General features: G+C 47.4%; 1 protein-coding gene across 2 annotated transcripts in view; it reads right to left on the reverse strand.

Moving 5' to 3' along the window:
* The window catches only part of ASTN1 (astrotactin 1), a 222,174-nt gene that overhangs the window by 132,588 nt on the left and 70,982 nt on the right, over positions 1 to 18,604 (reverse strand). For both annotated transcript variants that reach the window (XM_053391242.1, XM_053391241.1), the window contains exons 2-3: positions 15,080 to 15,267; positions 228 to 621 (exon numbers count right to left, since the gene is read on the reverse strand). In XM_053391242.1, coding sequence (XP_053247217.1) covers positions 228 to 621; positions 15,080 to 15,267 — 582 coding nt within the window. The remainder of the gene's footprint in view (positions 1 to 227; positions 622 to 15,079; positions 15,268 to 18,604) is intronic.

Raw genomic sequence — 18,604 nt, forward strand, 5'->3', positions numbered from 1 at the left:
CTCCCATGATCCTTAGCTAGCAGGACCAGTGGTCAGGGATGATGGGAACTGTAGTCTCAAAACATCTGGAGGGCAGAGGTTGAGGAAGTCTGGGCTAGATGATCCTTAGGATCCCCTCTGACCCTGTGGATTCTATGAAATCTATGCCTAACACAGCAACAACCCACCCGCTCAACCGTGCACAATACTGAAGGCAAGTATACACACAGTTTAAGACTCTGTCCTACCTGGTGTAAGATCCATGCCTGACTTCTCATTGCAGCCCTGCAGCGAGTCCAGTGTTCTGGTGACCTGGCTGGCAAAATCCTCGCCACCATTCATGCACTCCCGCTGCAGATGGTGGCGCAGGTCCGTGATGTCGTATTCATAGCCGTCCAGGATGGGGGTCTCGCGGATGCTCAGGGTCCCACTGGAGTTGTGGCCTTGCACCCGGGCATTCCGCAGGCTCTCACGGCCGTGGCCCCCAATCAGCACCGAGGGGATGTAGTGGATCTCATTGGCTGCCTCAGCGCTGGCGCTTTTCTGTGGCTGCGGCACCCGGCGGCGTTTGCACCAGCGCCGGCGGGTGTACAGGATCATCACCAAGCACAGGATGGAAAGCAGCAAGGCGATCATGCCCCCCTACAGAAATCCAAGAGACTTCAGGTAACATCCGGGAAAAGGCTTGGTGTAATTGCAACAGAGAGGTTGCATGCTCCATGCACCTGTGCCTTCCCCAAGTATCCCATTATCTTTTTAAAAGCAAAAAATAAACAATGCAGTGGTACCTTGGGTTACATACGCTTCAGGTTACATACACTTCAGGTTACAGACTCTGCTAACCCAGAAATATTACCTCTGGTTAAGAACTTTGCTTCAGGATGAGAACAGAAATCGGGCAGCAGGAGGCCCCATTAGCTAAAGTGGTGCTTCAGGTTAAGAACAGACCTCCAGAACGAATTAAGTACTCAGCCCGAGGTACCACTGTATTTGCTATTTTTGAAGGCTGCAAGAAGAAAAACCCATAGAAATGTGGCCGCTGTTAACTGTGGAAGAACCCCTTCAGAAGGAAACAGAGAAAATAAGACTCAGCAAATAGCTACACAGTTAGCAGACTTTAACAACCAGCAGAACACTGTCATGTATCTTAATTTAGCAGTTAGCGTTACACTTTCTGCTCCTCATTCACTCCTCTGACTCCATACCAGATTGTGGGTCACTGGAATCGCCACCAATATTGATGTCCTAAACAAGCACCACTGAAATGAATGGGAGCTGTGCTCTAAAGCAGTTCCAGATCATTTCAAAGAGGCCTCCTGCTGGGTTGGACTCTTATGCCTTTTGTGGATTTTCTCAACAGTCATGCCATTAGCATCAGAAACACAAGGGAGCTGCTGGGTATCTTCCTGTTAAGGTAATCAACGTGTATTTTAAAGCTCTTGCTATGACATTGGGGCCAAACTCAGGACAATTGAATTTGTTTGGTGGGAGAGGAAGAGGAAGAGGAAGAGGAAGAAGAAGAAGTTTGTATATCAACTTCCATCCAGCGTTACAGATGTTTAGGGGTGGCCTTGGTTGGAGTCAAGGGTGAGAGAAAAATGCAAGCCATGTTGCCAGCTGATGGATACATGTTCCTTAATCTCTTGGGAGGAAACAGGTGTTGGCTGGAGGCTGCATTTGTGGCCTAAAGCACTAAACTACAACTCCCATAATCCTTGACCATTGGCTGTACTGGCTAGAGCTGACAGGATTTGGAGTCCAATACGCCACCCTTGGCCTAGAGCTTAAGCAGGTGCCTTGAAGCTGAGCCACAGATCAAGATATGGGAAGGTTGTTGCTGTTTAACCCCATACTCTCAATCTGAGACTCGCACTTTCTTTTCAGTTAAGTTATAAAAGCATGCAAAACTATTTGCAAGAAGGTGGGCATCAGGAGAAGAAGAAATATGTCACTGATAAGGCAGCCGTGTCCCATTGATTACCTGGGCATAAAGCAGGAGGGAAGGCCCCAATCACAAGAAAACAGGGAGGGAGCCTTAAGGTGCACAAAAGTGGTTTTATTAGGCCCAACACATTTTGGATTATAGCTGCCTGCAGGGGGTACTCACAGGTGACTGTTGCCATGCCTTTCCAGTTGCAAGTTGCCTGCAGTTGGCTCAGTTTGTGTATGGGGTTTGTGTATCCCTTTGGAAATGATGTTCTGTGGAAAAAACAGCATCTGCATGTGGATGCAGATATATCCAAATCCGGGGGTTATCTATCTGCTGTACTTTCAAAGGGATGGACATCCACACTCACATTCTGCCCCAACTAGTCGGGCATAACGGCGCACAACGCCTGCTGGATCGTGGCCAAAGCCTTGCAGTGCAGCACCGGCAAGAAATGTAACTGTCAGAACAGCATGGCAAACCCAGGAGTGTCGGCTGAGTTGCTTGGGCGAAGAAATATCATCCCGCCTGATCCCTGAACTAGTAAAAGACTTGGGAACAAGAGCAGCTGCAAACCAGCATGGAAAATGCACAAAGAGTAGAAGGTAGAGAAGGTTTTGCAAGCATTTACTGGGCTTCTCAAAATCTCAACTTTCTCAGTTCAAACATACAAACAAACAAACAAACAAACAAACAAACAAAAACAAACAAACAAACAAACGGAACAGAAATCTGACACAGCAAGTAGCACCATGACTCTTGAACTGATAAGCAAAGCCACAGCTCCCTTCTGCTGGGTTAAAGGTAAAGGTAAAGGTACCCCTGCCCGTACGGGCCAGTCTTGACAGACTCTAGGGTTGTGTGCCCATCTCACTCAAGAGGCCGGGGGCCAGCGCTGTCCGCAGACACTTCGGGGTCATGTGGCCAGCGTGACATTGCTGCTCTGGCGAGCCAGAGCCGCACACGGAAACGCCGTTTACCTTCCCGCCAGTAAGCGGTCCCTATTTATCTACTTGCACCCGGGGGTACTTTCGAACTGCTAGGTTGGCAGGCGCTGGGACCGAACAACGGGAGCGCACCCCACCGCAGGGATTCGAACCGCCGACCTTTCGATCGGCAAGCCCTAGGCGCTGAGGCTTTTACCCACAGCGCCACCCGCGTCCCTTCTGGGTTGCCTTCCCTTTAAAATTTTGCACATCAAGGAATAAAAATATATAAATAAATGACCAGCAGAGCTTCATGTTTTTTCTTGGCCATGTTCCAGTCTTTTCCATCTTCCTTTTTATGCAGTGAATAGTCTTGATAAAATAAAATAATAACCATCATCTGTTCCATTAGGACAAGACATTAAGCAAGAGTTACTAAGTGGGTAATAGAACCAGCAGCTAGCAAAGACTTTTCTAAAGATTATTATTCCTCCGCCACCCCTTCCCTCCCCACCACTGTTCTTGGCCTAATGGAAATGGAATGCTCCCACCCTCCCTAATGGGGAAAATATATACCAACAGATTAAGCAGAGGAACAAAGACTTTTCAAAGCACAGAGCACTATGGACAGGTAGGATCCTGAAGCCAGCTCTTATGAGTTCAGTTTACTATATCCTATTCTCCACAGCTGCACTCATTAAAAAGGGGGAAATACACCCAATTAAAAAGGGACACGGGTGGCGCTCTGGGTTAAACCACAGAGCCTAGGACTTGCCAATCAGAAGGTCGGCGGTTCGAATCCCCGTGACGGGATGAGCTCCCGTTGCTCGGTCCCTGCTCCTGCCAACCTAGCAGTTCGAAAGCACGTCAAAGTGCAAGTAGATAAATAGGGACCGCTCCGGCGGGAAGGTAAACGGCGTTTCCGTGTGCTGCTCTGGTTCACCAGAAGCGGCTTAGTCATGCTGGCCACATGACCCGGAAGCTGTCTGCGGACAAATGCCGGCTCCCTCGGCCTATAGAGCGAGATGAGCGCGCAACCCCAGAGTCAGTCACGACTAGACCTAAGGGTCAGGGGTCCCTTTACCTTTACCTTACACCCAATTAAAACTGAAACAGAGTTTTGCATAACATTTAACTGGTCAAAATTTTTTAACACATCAAACTTTCAGGTTTTTTATGTTTCAGACACAATAAAAGAGCATTCAAACTCTGAGTGTTCATTTTACAGACCAGGGAAGATGGAATCCACCAAACAATTGAAAATTAGATATACTTTCAAATTCCACCCCAAAAAGCATTTGAACCGGTTTCACACATTCCAATTGGTATGGGTTTAGCCTTGAACAGGAACCACAATTTAACAAAACTGGAGTTTTACAAAGTTTTAGGGAATCTGAAACCTGCTGCTAGGCCTAAAATCTGGGGTTGCACAATGTCATCACGAAGACACACACCCAAGGCCTCTGCAATGCACATACAGTGGTACCTTGGGTTAAGTATTTAATTCGTTCCGGAGGTCCGTTCTTAACCTGAAACTGTTCTTAACCTGAAGCACCACTTTAGCTAATGGGGCCTCCTGCTGCTGCCGCACCGCCGGAGCACGATTTCAGTTCTCAACCTGAAGCAAAGTTCTTAACCCGAGGTAATATTTCTGGGTTAGCGGAGTCTGTAACCTGAAGCGTATGTAACCCAAGGTACCACTGTATGAGCAGAGGGTCCCATCGCACTGAAGAATAGACAATGCCATTGCTCCCATGATACACCTCAGGTCTCCATACGCATGTAGCATGACCTCAGACTTATAAATTCACTCTATCCAAAAGTTTCAGCGGACACAGGAAAATGAAAATCTGCTCCCAGCAAAACTTTTTAGGGAGGGCAGGTGTTGCAAATGGACTACTGTTTGCTTCATTCCAGCCTTGGACACAATAAGGAAAATGAATAGGATATTGTTCCATGAGGCTCCTGTTTGGGGGTTCACTACATTCAGAACTGTAGAGACATCTTTGGGAGCCATTAAATGGAACTAGAGGGGAAAGTGCTCTCTTCAACACCAGATCCTGGAGGGGGAGAGACTTGGGGTCCTGCCCCCTCCTGCTCCCAAATCTGGGGTGCTAAATGCTTTTAAGGATTCAGAGTAGAAAGTTGGCTGCAATTCAAACTAATCATCCACTCACGTCTGTTTAAGTTATGAAAGGGCCAGAGCACTTTACAGCTTAAAGGGAGGGAGGGAGGTGGAAGGGTGGCTGAGAGATGTTCATTAACTATACATTCTCACCCAAGCTCACCCTTACATTCTGCCACACAGCACAGGAAAGTGGGATAATAATACTTTCTTCTCATTGCACTCTTGTGCAGACAGCTCCTAAGCATCATCTGCAGAATGGGAACACCACAACTTGTTTATAGGAAGGGTTTGTTGCAGATTGCACAGGCAGGCAGGCTGTGCTGGTCCCGTGGGCTAACCGAGAGGCAAGGTCCGAGTCCAGTCCGAGGTTGAAGGTTGGAGGGGGCAAGGTCCTGTTGCCTCCAGTATCACACTAAGCTTTGGAGGCACTCAGAAAGCAGGAAAAACAGACTTCACAATGACTTTGGAGGCCTTAAAAACCAGCCATATGTTTCAAGGCCTTGCACAAGGAACCCCAGCCTCTCCCTTGCCTGACTAAAGAGGCACTTGCCGTGGGAAAACTGGTAAGCACACCTGTGGACCTCAAGTCACAGCACAAGGTGTTTCTTTCCTTTCCTGCTTCCTTGAAAACAGGAGTGAGGGTTGAGTTGAGGTTTGAGCATGAGGACAGAGGACAGGATCACACTTCAAAACGACCTTGACAGATTAGAGAACTGGGCCAAAACAAACAAGATGAATTTTAACAGGGAGAAATGTAAAGTATTGCACTTGGGCAAAAAAAATGAGAGGCACAAATACAAGATGGGTGACACCTGGCTTGAGAGCACTACATGTGAAAAGGATCTAGGAGTCTTGGTTGACCACAAACTAGACATGAGCCAACAGTGTGGCGTGGCAGCTAAAAAAGCCAATGCAATTCTGGGCTGCATCAATAGGAGTATAGCATCTAGATCAAGGGAAGTAATAGTGCCACTGTATTCTGCTCTGGTCAGACCTCACCTGGAGTACTGTGTCCAGTTCTGGGCACCACAGTTCAAGAAGGACACTGACAAACTGGAACGTGTCCAGAGGAGGGCAACCAAAATGGTCAAAGGCCTGGAAACGATGCCTTATGAGGAACGGCTAAGGGAGCTGGGCATGTTTAGCCTGGAGAAGAGGAGGTTAAGGGGTGATATGATAGCCATGTTCAAATATATAAAAGGATGTCACATAGAGGAGGGAGAAAGGTTGTTTTCTGCTGCTCCAGAGAAGCGGACACGGAGCAATGGATCCAAACTACAAGAAAGAAGATTCCACCTAAACATTAGGAAGAACTTCCTGACAGTAAGAGCTGTTTGACAGTGGAATTTGCTGCCAAGGAGTGTGGTGGAGTCTCCTTCTTTGGAGGTCTTTAAGCAGAGGCTTGACAACCATATGTCAGGAGTGCTCTGATGGTGTTTCCTGCTTGGCAGGGGGTTGGACTCGATGGCCCTTGTGGTCTCTTCCAACTCTATGATTCTATGAATCACTCAATTGCACCTTGAATGCCTTCACCAGCTCCAATAACTCAGTACTCAAGGGAGGTTCTGCATTACAATATATTTTGCATTTGCTTCCCTCAACCTTTGAAATGGGTATGGAGGTTGAACAGGGACTGAAACACAGGTACCAAATTTCATTCTGAAATCTCAGAGATAAGAACACATCCACCCATAATGAAACAGAGAATGTCAAATGGCAAGTGTGTCACTTCATTCAATCAATTGCAGTTGGTGGCTTTTCATTTTAATAAGACAAAAGGGGGGAAATGAGCAAAGAACTCAAGTTTTTGTGTAATAATTCAATAAAATGCTCCTGAACAGCTAGATCTTTTGATGCCACCCACTTGTGCTTAGAACTTTCAAAAATGCAAAATAAATGCTCAGTGTCTCTTGATAATTCTGTAAAAATGCAACCACAATAGGATATTTTTCTCTGCTTTTCACATTCAGTCTGATCGAGCAATGAGACTTGAGCATCAAAGGTCATTTTAGGTGCACTCTAATTTTGCAAAAGAATCCCACGTACACAGGCTTTCATTGGGTGATTGGTGTAAGTCACAATGGCCGAGCACTGTCACCTAGCAACAGCTCATTACACTTTTAAAAAATGCAAATATTCTCCCACAAGTGCCACACATTTATTCTGGACCAAAATTACCACCCACATAAAACCAATGACTCTCATTCTAATGGTAACCCAAAAGAACCGGTGTGGGTGGTTTCATTGATAGGTCCAGAATATAATAACCAATTTCTTGTCCTTTCTAACTTGCATGGAATTCTCCAAACCATGGCAGATAATGATGCTCTAGGGGAGCCTTCTGGATAAAAACAACTACTTTTGGTAAAAATTTAAAAAGGATGTGTGAAAGTAGATGTTTTTTAAAAGGAAAAACTTTTTCAACCAGAGAAAGATTAATCGCTGGCTCTTACTGGGTGCTAAACCCATGTCAAGAATGCAGGCGATGGCTCACATGACTGAATGGTGCTCCAGAGGACTTGCACCTAGAAAACTAGCTGTCACAGAAAAGACTAGGCTAGAGAAGCCTTCTTCCTGACACACCAGTTTTTAATATGTAGTGGGGCTTTTCTGTTTTCAACGTGAATCCCCACCTGAGCCTGAAGTGCCACTTCAGAGATCACTAGGCAAGAGCATATGGTTTTAGGAGAGAGAGTCAAAGTCAGGGGGAGCCAACACAATGCCCTCTGACCGTTAGCCATGCTGGGTCGGACTGGTGAGAGTTGGAGGGTCACAGGTTTGCAACCCCTAGTTTAAGGCTACAAAAGAAAGGAAGATGAGGGCAAACATTCCCATGTTTCCAAGCCAAAGCTGTTTGTCTTGAAGGGCTGGGCTCAGTGAGAAGGGCTGGCAGATGTTGTGGATTGAAGCTTCCATAATTGTTGACCACTGGCCATGCTGGATGGGACCGGTGAATTTTAATCCACAGCAGGGGTAGGCAACCTAAGGCCTGGGGGCCAGATGCAGCCCAATCGTCTTCTCAATCCAGCCCGTGGACGGTCGGGAATCAGCGTATTTTTACATGACTAGAATGTGTGCTTTTATTTAAAATGCATCTCTGGGTTATTTGTGGGGCATTGGAATTTGTTCATTCCCCCCCCAAAATAAATATAGTCCAGCCCACCACATGGTCTGAGGGACGGTGGACCGGCCCATGGCTGAAAAAGGTTGCTGACCCCTGACCTAGAGGGTACCCTATTGGCTAGGTAAAAGGTAAAGGGACCCCTGACCTTCAGGTCCAGTAGTGACCGACTCTGGGGTTGCGGCGCTCATCTCGCTTTATTGGGAGCCTGCGTACAGCTTCCAGGTCATGTGGCCAGCATGACTAAGCCACTTCTGGCGAACCAGAGCAGCGCACGAAAACGCCGTTTACCTTCCCGCCGGAGTGGTACCTATTTATCTACTTGCACTTTGACGTGCTTGCGAACTGCTAGGTGGGCAGGAGCAGGGACCGAGCAACGGAAGCTCACCCCGTCACAGGGATTCAAACCACCGACCTTCTGATTAGCAAGTCCTAGGTTCTGTGGTTTAACCCACAGCGCCACCCGCATCCCTACCCTATTGGCTACCCATGTCCTAAACCAGGGAGGGAGAAACCCATGGTTCTCCAGATGTTCAGCCCCAGGCAGTAAAGCCAATAATTAGGGGTGATGGAGTCCAACATCTGGAGGGCCACAGGTTCCCCATCACTGGTCTAAGTGGAAGAGGCTCCACTGGCGTGCACGGTGACCTGAAATACAACCGCGCACAAATGGGGAGTTGTCTGTATACGTTGAAGAGGCAGATGGGGCTTATCAACCTGGGAAGGTAGCCCATCTAGGAGAAGTAAAACTCTGAGCCTAAACTTCCGCTGCCTTACGAGACATCTTCGGGAGAAGAAAAGGCTAAGGAGTAAACCCTACACAAATTCAGAGTGGAGTCCCTAAGATGGCGCCTTTTGCCAACTCCGGAGGCCAAGCTGGTGCCAAACGTATTGCTCTGCTTTCCTTTGGGAGGCTGGGGGGGGGGGGAGTCTTGTAATCTGGGCAGCCCAGGATCTCCATAAACACTGTGACCCACAGAGGTCGCATCAGTGCTTCAAATGCAGTGGTTGGAAGTCACCCCCGGAGGCACACTCCATTGCCTCCTGAGTCAGACAGAGGCCAACAAGAACAATATACATCTATCAGGGAGTAAGTTCCATTTGAATGCTGTGGTGACATGGAGTCCGGCTTGCACTGCTAAGTCTGCTTTGGCTGCCGTACTTTGAAAACGATGCAGGCAGTTTACAGGTAATTCAGCAGTGATCAGAAAGATGATAAACAAGTTGAGAGCCAATGATGACTGAGGAAAGACTGCCGAAACAGGAAATGCTTAGCTTAGACAAAATAAGATTTAAGGGGGACATGGCAACAGTTTTCAAGTATCTAAAGCTCTTCCATTAAAAGGGAAGTAGGCAAATACTTGCTGAGGCGATGGAGGTAAGAATCCAAGTGGCAGCAAACAATATAGTTAATATTTATAAAGCCCCCCCCCCAAAAGTGCTTGCGAGCATTATTGTATTACCTTTTCAAGGCCAGGGCCACTTAAAGCCAGCCAGCCAATCAGCCTGCCCAGTAATGAGGCTTGAAAGGGGAGGGGGTGGAGGAGTATCAATTTGGCACTCCCACATTCATGCTGCCTGAGATGGTGGACTCATTCTGCCTCATCGCTGGGCCAGCACTGCACATTTTTTAATCCTGCCCTTTCTCCTAGAACCTCGGGACAGTGTGTGCCACGTGGTTCTCACATTGCCGCTTTAGCAGAAGCCCCTGTACGTTGCTGTAGATCTGAGTAAGAAATAGATCTGGTGGATCCACTGCCGCTTCCCAAGCCCTGTGGGCTCAAATCAGTCGGGGAAGCAGGGTATGGAGGGCAGAGAGTGGCTGATTTTGACCCCTCAGTTGATTCCAGTGGGGAAGGGATTAGTTGCAGCAGCTCCAGGCTAGACTAGAGGGACTAGGCTGATCCTGGGGGCCTGTTTCATCAGAGAATCATCAGCAGGAGCTCTTCACCCCGGGGAGCTATCTTTGGACATTGTGATGGCCTCTGTGGCAGATATGCTTCTCACTCGGTGGAGAAGCACCTCCTCTTCTTTCCAACCCCCTTCAGGCAAGGGAATTGCAGGTTAGGATTGCACTTCCTGGCTCAGAAACAGCCCCTCAGTAACGCTAACAAGCCCCATAGTATTACACCCATTTTACAGATGGAGAGGCTGAGGAGAGAATGGTACCTTTTGCCCATGTGAGGCAGCACACAGCTGTACAAATACAGGAAGCCCATTAAATGAGCAAACTTCTAGAAGCAGGTGTTTACATGGTGCAATTCAACACTCCGACTCAAGTACAGGATCCAACCCACAACTCAGGGATTCTATCTGACAGTCAATAGGCAGTGTCTAGGGAAAAGAGGCTCTAACTGCTTTTTACTGTTTTGTTTTTGCCGCTTATTAATTTTTCTCCAGGACTAATCAAAAACAAAACATGAAGGGAGAGAGCTAGCCCCCGGCAGCAATCTGGGAGAGATATTGACATTCTCATTAAGGCAGGCTTCATTAAACAGCCCCGTCCTCAGTATCAGCGCAGCCTGACGACACATTGTCTCCAGCTAATTATCTTCTGCTGGCAAAAGGAATTGCACAATTCTTCAACATCGCTTAAAAAAGAAAAGTCTACCTCACCAACATTGATCTTTTGTTTCCTTTCCTTATTGGCATCCATTGAATTTTATCTCTGACTGGCTTCCCCGCCTCTCTCCCCCCGCCCCCGCCTGCTTTCCCTTTTTAAAAGTTTATGTGAAGAAACCAGCCAGTGGGGGTCAGGATGTAGGGAGGAGAGATTCTTCTAGACTGTTACTATTTTGGGTTGGGGTTCAGTCACATACCAGCAAATTCACATTGCACAATTATAGCAGATTGGGAAGTTTTGTGCGACAATCCTCTCTCTCCAAAACATTGGGGTTTTGGTTTTTTTCCAATAAAGGAAAATGACAGGAAATAGTGTGATAGCAGATTCAGGCAGCAGGTGCTTTGATGCAATATCATCTCTCCTCCCTGCAAACGAATCAGGATGGACACTCAACAAACAGGTTGCCCTTTGCCTTACAACAATAGGATTGCACCTCCAAGACTCTGGGCTCTGTATGCTCAAGAAAGAGAGGAGGTTGATAGCGGTGGTGGAAGAGAAATCTGAAATGTAGCATGCTGTCAGATTCAGTTCCGCTCCTGTGGATGGAGGAGGGGAAGACAAGCATGATCTCTCACTGGCCTAGGGTTGTTAGGAGGCTTCCTCACCAGCTTTTCTGAAGTCCTGCCTTGGGCAAGAGCCAGGTGATGCACACAGCCACTGCCAGGCTTGTGTCCCAGCTCTTTATTTAGAACAAAACCAGGGCATTCTTGGAAAGGATTGATCTCCTGCTGTTGTTGACCCACCACCCTAGCTGTGAAGCCTGGGCAGCTGTTGGGTGCTGGGAACAGGAGCTGAATGACAAACGGGCCAAAAAAGAGAGAAAGCAATGGGGTATCTGGACAGAATATGACATAGGTCAATTTGGGGAAGAGTTGTAACTCGGTGCTTTGCCTTCAGAAGGCCCCTGATCCAATCCTTGGCACCACCAGATAGGAACCCTGGGGAATGCTGCCAGTCTGTGCATGTAACATTAGTGATGGTACTGAAGCTCATGACAGTGAGGAAAGAGTGCAGGAAACGATTCCCTGTTCTGAAAGCCCAAGCCTATTAAGAGCCAATCCAAGTCTCCTTTGACTCTTGATGAGCTAGCGTGGTCACAGCCTTCACCAACATGGAAGCTGTTGCTGGTTGTCTCCAATGGCCCATGGCCCACCCTCATGAAGCAGGGGCAGGGAAGGCTGCTGGCAGCAGTGCAGGCCTCATCTTTAAACCCTGGATTCTTGTGTGGGTCATCCGTTAGCACCTGGGAGTATGGAAAATGCAGTTCCCAAAGCTTCCACACTTAAAACAGGAAGCAAGCAAGCTGCAAATCTGTAGGCTATGCACCCAACTGAAAAAGCATTACTAAAACATTTCCTCCCAACGCTCTCAAGCGCTGGTTTCTGAGCCCCACAAGCATCTTGTTTTCCAGAGCAGAATTCTGTCCACTAATCAGAAACATAAGCACACCCTAGTTCAAGGATGGGACCTGTGGCCCTCCAGATGTTCTCAAACTGACAATATCCATGACCATTGTCCTGGCTGTAACTGAAAGATGTAACTTGGAGCATGGTTTCTGCCAAAATCTTTAAGGCTCGGATCAGCATGGTGCAGGGGAAAAATAGGGTTCAAATAGGGTATGCACAGCTAAGCATAGAATCATAGAATCATAGAGTTGGAAGAGACCACAAGGGCCATCGAGTCCAACCCCCTGCCAAGCAGGAAACACCATCAGAGCACTCCTGACATATGGTTGTCAAGCCTCTGCTTAAAGACCTCCAAAGAAGGAGACTCCACCACACTCCTTGGCAGCAAATTCCACTGTCGAACAGCTCTTACTGTCAGGAAGTTCTTCCTAATGTTTAGGTGGAATCTTCTTTCTTGTAGTTTGGATCCATTGCTCCGTGTCCGCTTCTCTGGAGCAGCAGAAAACAACCTTTCTCCCTCCTCTATGTGACATCCTTTTATATATTTGAACATGGCTATCATATCACCCCTTAACCTCCTTTTCTCCAGGCTAAACTAACAAGCCATAATAATAATAATAATAATAATAATAATAATAATAATAAATTTTATTTATATCCCGCCCTCCCCAGCCGAAGCTGGGCTCAGGGCGGCTAACAACAATAAAACAGTACAAAAGTACAGCACAAACAACACTCTAAAATCATTCATTATAAAATTAATTAATTATATGAAAATGGGGCAAGCACAACTTCAGCAAGTTGAGCTATCATCTGAACTGGGCAAGCAAACAGGAACTCCTTCTCGAGGGCTGAACCTGAGCTGTCTGCTCACACCTACACTGGCGTCCCTGTGACCTAGGCGATGGAGGAGGTGACCACAGCAGCTCTGAACTAGACTGAGCAGCAGACTCCTCCTGAGAGGATGGGCGAGAGGTGGGCTCCAGTGGTACCATGATTGGAAGCATGGCTGGCAAAGGAGCTGGGAGTGAAGTGGTCACAGCGCACCTGGGTGGTGTCAAGGGGTGCAGTGCTGGGGGCTATGCCACTGAGACCCTCCCCAGGATCTGACTCCTCATCCGTAACTGTCTTCCAGCAGGGATTCTTCTGTCTCTTGAGCCCCTGATGGCCCTCTCTCTGGTTCATCAAGAGGCAGCTCCTCCAACTCCCCCTCCCTCCCCCGAGTCCTGGTCTGACCAGCCCCCCATAATGACTCCTTGGGACTCATGACAACTATTGGATGTGCTGTCTGGGTGAGTGGGAGTTTAACATCCCTGCCCTAGCGCATTACTGGTGTGTGTGTGTGTGTGTGTGTGTGTGTGTGTGTGTGTGTGTGTGTTAAAAGGTCATGCCAGGGGTGTTTGCCAAAAGAACTAAGACCAGAAAAGATCTGGGAGGAGTTTCCAGCAGCCACAGCGATAGGCATCTTCTTTTCTTCCTGGCCACGAATCCCATTCTCCTCATTCTTGCGCCTCAATCAACAGGTTAAATATTTTTTTAAAGTACTATACAGATTCCTGAAGAATAATTCTACCAGCAACTACTAAAGACAGTAGCTAAAAATGGAATCTCCCCGTTTGGACCTGCAACACCTCTGATGACGAAAAGGGGGGCAAACAGCAGGGGGTGGCCATTTATACTGAGCTCCATGCGCTCTCTGTACTAATAAATAAATAAATGTTCTACACTACCAAAGAAACTGAACTAAGTGGCCTCATTTATGTAAATTAAATGTGCCTATTTTTGCATAACTGATTCTTCTTCTGATTGTCATAGGGGTAGGCAAGGAGGTATGAAGGGCACTGGAGCCCACCCCCTGAATATTGATAATATTAGGGCCCTTTGGGGGGGCCTTGTTTAGCAATCTAGGATGGGGAAGCATGAAGGAATAAGACCCACTGAGGCTCATTCACTTGCACTAAACTATTGCTTACTGTTACGTGAGAAAGAAGCCAAAGAAGAGCTAACTGAAGTGCCTTATTCAAACAAGACAGTCCCAGCTACTGTGAATGTTAGTTCTGTGAGCTGAGAATGAGCTTTGGGTCCAAAGACTCCCCCCACTCAGCTGCTGCTTGCCTCTCTCTTTCATGTGCCAGTTACAGGCACCAGCTCTAGTTAGTGGAAGCCACAGTTTCCCATTATGCCCAAAACAGAGAACTGTGGCTTGGTGCCCATTTACCACCCAAAATCTTAAACCACACTTGGTATGTGGTTTAAGATCCTGGATAGTAAACTGACATTAAACCACAGTTCCCAATTTCAGCAGAAATGAGCCTCAAAGAGAAATGAGTCCTGACCACTGCCCATCCTGGCTGGGGCTCAGCATCATCTGGAGCCACTCCTGCTATGAAGAGTGGCCTTCATTATGGACACTTTTGGCAAACATGTACCATGGTGTGTCCACTTCAAGGCACTGTTCACAATAAGCAGCACGCATGGTGTAAATGAGTGTGTAATAAACAAATCAAGGATATATGAATAAATCCTTGCTTCGCTTTAATTTCCTCAGGTGATTCATTTTGCTTGTGGAAGAACCTTCAAGCTTGCTCTGAATCCAGGGTTGAACTGATAACATTTAGAACCACCTCCAAGGAATTCTGCTCCTCCCAGAGAAACTCTTTTGGCTCCCTCAAAAGTATCTCAAGATACTTGAGGTCTGGAATAACTGATTATGGGATGGAAGGCAACCGCATCACATTGAGAGTTAATGGTGGTGGGGAGGCTATAGCTCAGTGGTAAAGCACCTCCTAGGCATACAGAAGGTCTTGGGTTCAGTCTCTCGCATCTCCAGGTAAGGCCAGAAAAGGCACCTGTCTGAGACCCTCAACAGCCACTGCCAGTCAGTGCTGAATGTGCTAGATGAATCAGTACTGCATTGGGCAATATAAGGCAGCTTTGAACGTACCTGTGGCGACAAATTTTGTACTTACCATGACAGAGATGTGAAGGATCCTTAGCTCTTCTTCTGCTGATTCGCTCTGGGGTTCTTCTGTGGGTTCCAAACCGGGCAGGTTGGGCGTGCCATCTTGGTGATGGATATGGAAGAGGAGTGTGCCATTTTCCAGCCATTGCTGCCTCCAGCGCACCAATGGGATGTCTTCAGTGTTGCCTGAGATCTCTGAGGATGAAGGAAGAAGACCAGTACAGCCAGGGAACTGCAGCACAAACCCTCTTCCATGCTTTTGCATGGCTAGAACATAGCCTACTGTCTCGTCTGCCTTTGGTCATGCCCACTTTTGCTCTGGTGATTGACAGGGGAAGATGGCTCTCAGACTGAAAGAGGTTCCTCACCCCTGATGTAAAGGGATGGATACGACCAGGGCTTTCTAGAACCGGATGCTTCAGGATGAAGGATGCACATGCAAAATTGTAAGTGTGTGTGTGTAATCACATCCATGCAAACTTGTCTTTGAGATCAGGGCAGCTCTTTGGGGTTTTCCAGGTCAAGTCTGCTGAAGGACTAGACTATGGCTTCACAAAGCAGCACAACCTGTTTATATGCAAATTTTCATTGGATGGCTGCACCTCATATGGACTTTGGCTGACACTTGAATTCATGAACCAGGCTGATGCTCCATTTCTTGCCCTCAAGTGACTTGTTAGAAGTCAGCTACGTTTCCTCCAGCCCTCAATTCCTACTTTAAAAATGACACACACACCCTGTCTTATATCCTGCCAAATCCTCTTGCCTCAAAATCCTCTCAAAAATCCTTGCTTGTGAGGCACTTTGTAAATAATAAATATTATTATCTGTTTTGCCTTTTCCTCACTTTTCTGTATTAGGCCTTTCTCCCTCCAGGTTCTGATCCTCCAGCAAACAAGCCATTACTCACAAGGAGGGCGGACTTCTCTGGTTCGTCATTGCCAGCTCTGAAGCCCACAGTTTACCTTGAGCTGGAATGCCAGCAAGGATTTAACCCAGTGAGCCACTTATGCAGCTCAGGCCAAAGGCAGGAGCTGTGACAAGATTAGCCTCAACAGCCTCTGGAAAGGTTTGAAGATACTCCCTTTCCCACAGGTTAAGTTTGCTCACTAGTCTGAGTGATCATGCAGCTGCCCACCACATTAGCTCCACTCAGGAGCACGTTGCAAACAGGCTTATCTGTTCCGGGTCTTAAGTTGATGTTGATTCTGGAGCAGATACTGCTGATTAGTTATTATTGTTGATCTGTGCTTTTGAAATGTACTTCATTTCAGCCTATTTTGTTTGTGTAAAGGTAAAGGTAAAGGGACCCCTGACCATTAGGTCCAGTTGTGACCGACTCTGGGGTTGCGGCACTCATCTCGCTTTATTGGCCGAAGGAGCTGGCATACAGCTTCCGGGTCACGTGGCCAGCATGACTAAGCCGCTTCTGGCGAACCAGAGCAGCGCACGGAAACGCCATTTACCTTCCCGCCGGAGCGGTACCTATTTATCTACTTGCACTGGTGTGCTTTCAAACTGCTAGGTTGGCAGGAGCAGGGACTGAGCAACGGGAGCTCACCCCGTCGCGGGGATTTGAACCGCCAACCTTCTGATCGGCAAGTCCTAGACTCTGTGGTTTAACCCACAGCGCCACCTGCGTCCCCATTTTGTTTGTGTATTTCAGTATTTATTCTATATTGCATGCTTTGTGTTGTGAGCCACCCAATATTCCTGTCTTAGAGAAAGGGCAAGGTATAAAAACTACACAGTGACTAAGTAAGCAACTAGATGACATGCTCAGCTGCAGATGAGCTTCAGTCTTCACCCTTGCTTTGCACCCCTTTGCCTTTGCTCAAGACTACACAGGGCAAGGGCTGTGTCTGCTGCTTCATCGTCTTATTGTTTCTACCAGTGGGACCCCTTGGCATAGACTATTATCATCTTGCTTATTTAATCCTGATTCTTGATATGAGCCAATAGGCCAGGAGCAATTTTGCTTTTACATGCCTGTCTGTGTTCACGGGGTGGAAAGGTAACATATCCATTCCCTTAACTCTGAAACAGGACTCAATTATATTGTAACTTGCCCTAGGATCCTATTATGAAGCGCAGGTTAAAGAGTTCCTTCCCAAAGAAAAATAACAACTAAATTTTGCGAGTTTCATAATGCGACTTCGGAAATACACATTTCGTCTTCCCAGATACAGCCAGGACCCAGCTATTTAAAGTTCCTTCCATGGGGCAGTAATGGACAATGTGGTACCCTCCCAGGTGTTTTGGACCACAGTGCCTATCAGCCCCAACCAACATGGCTAACGCTCAGGGGTGATGTGAATTGTAGACCACATTGGCTGCTCCTGATGTAAAGTGCCTAGAATAATAGAAGGTTTTTAAAGAAGAGGCCAACTCTAGGATGGTTTATAATAGTGCCTAAGTCCACTGGGTGCAATCCTATGATGGGCACTCACGGAAAACAAGAGGCAGAATTACTCTCATCAGGTCCTACTGTATAACTCTCCCCTCACCCATCAGTTTCCTCCATGCATGGCATGCTGCTGTTCCTCTGAGCATGCGACAACTCGGAAGGGCCACAAAAGGGCAGCTAAGTCCTTCTCATATCTTACTATCAGCATCTTTCAGCTTGTCATTCCTCAGGGTCCTGGATTACCACAGGCTAACTTTCAGCAGAAGCAAGAGTAGAACCACCCACAGAAGCCTCTAGGGCAAAGCCAGAAGCAGATGTGACTCAACTGAACCACAGTGCACACTCAGAAGTGGAGCAGTGCACCAAATGCAAAGGTAGCTGGGGGGGGGGGGAGAGAGAAGAGGGGCAGAAGGATTATAGTTTGATCCAATGGGAGTTACTTCCCATCCTGCACTTTGTGAGGACTGCGCCTCTTTCCTCTCCATCCTTCCTTCCTCAAGGGCCAGGACGCTTAGCATCTGCTGCCATTCTGACTGCCGAACCAGCTGGGAGCCTAGCAAGGCCATTGTTCATTAGGTGCTAAGGTATCAGGCCACATCTGATGCCACCATACGCTGCATTCTGAAGGGTAACGAGTGTTTTCCCTTACTGTTATTAACCCCTGGCTCCAGATGGCTATTTTTTAATCTAGGTGTTAGAAGTTAATGCCAAAGTTAATGGCTTCCCAACCAAGGCCTTAATGGGAGCCACACAGGGGAACCAAGCCGACCATCAATATCTTTCAAACTCTGAACCTGAAATCTGTGCTTTTTCAGCTCTTTCCCTTCTTGGCTCTAAATCTGGTATCCCATCATATAGATTCATGAGCTGTATCCTTTGCTCAGGGTAATGCAACAAATTCCCCATCACATAATTTAACATGCCAAGGACTCGTATCCCTGGCCCTTCCCTACTGAAGGTAATGTGTGCCGGCAGAACTAGGCTAAAGCTGAGACTGATAGTCCTTTTCAAGGTCATAATCAGTGTGGTTCACTGGCAGGAATGAATGGTTGCCCCCTCCTGCAAAACTAGCAAGGCTTAAGGTTGGTGTATTGCGGAAGGACTTCTACGCCCCAGTTGCTGAGA

Source organism: Podarcis raffonei, chromosome 6 (genome assembly GCF_027172205.1).
Source record: "Podarcis raffonei isolate rPodRaf1 chromosome 6, rPodRaf1.pri, whole genome shotgun sequence".
NCBI classification, from domain to species: Eukaryota; Metazoa; Chordata; class Lepidosauria; order Squamata; family Lacertidae; genus Podarcis; species Podarcis raffonei.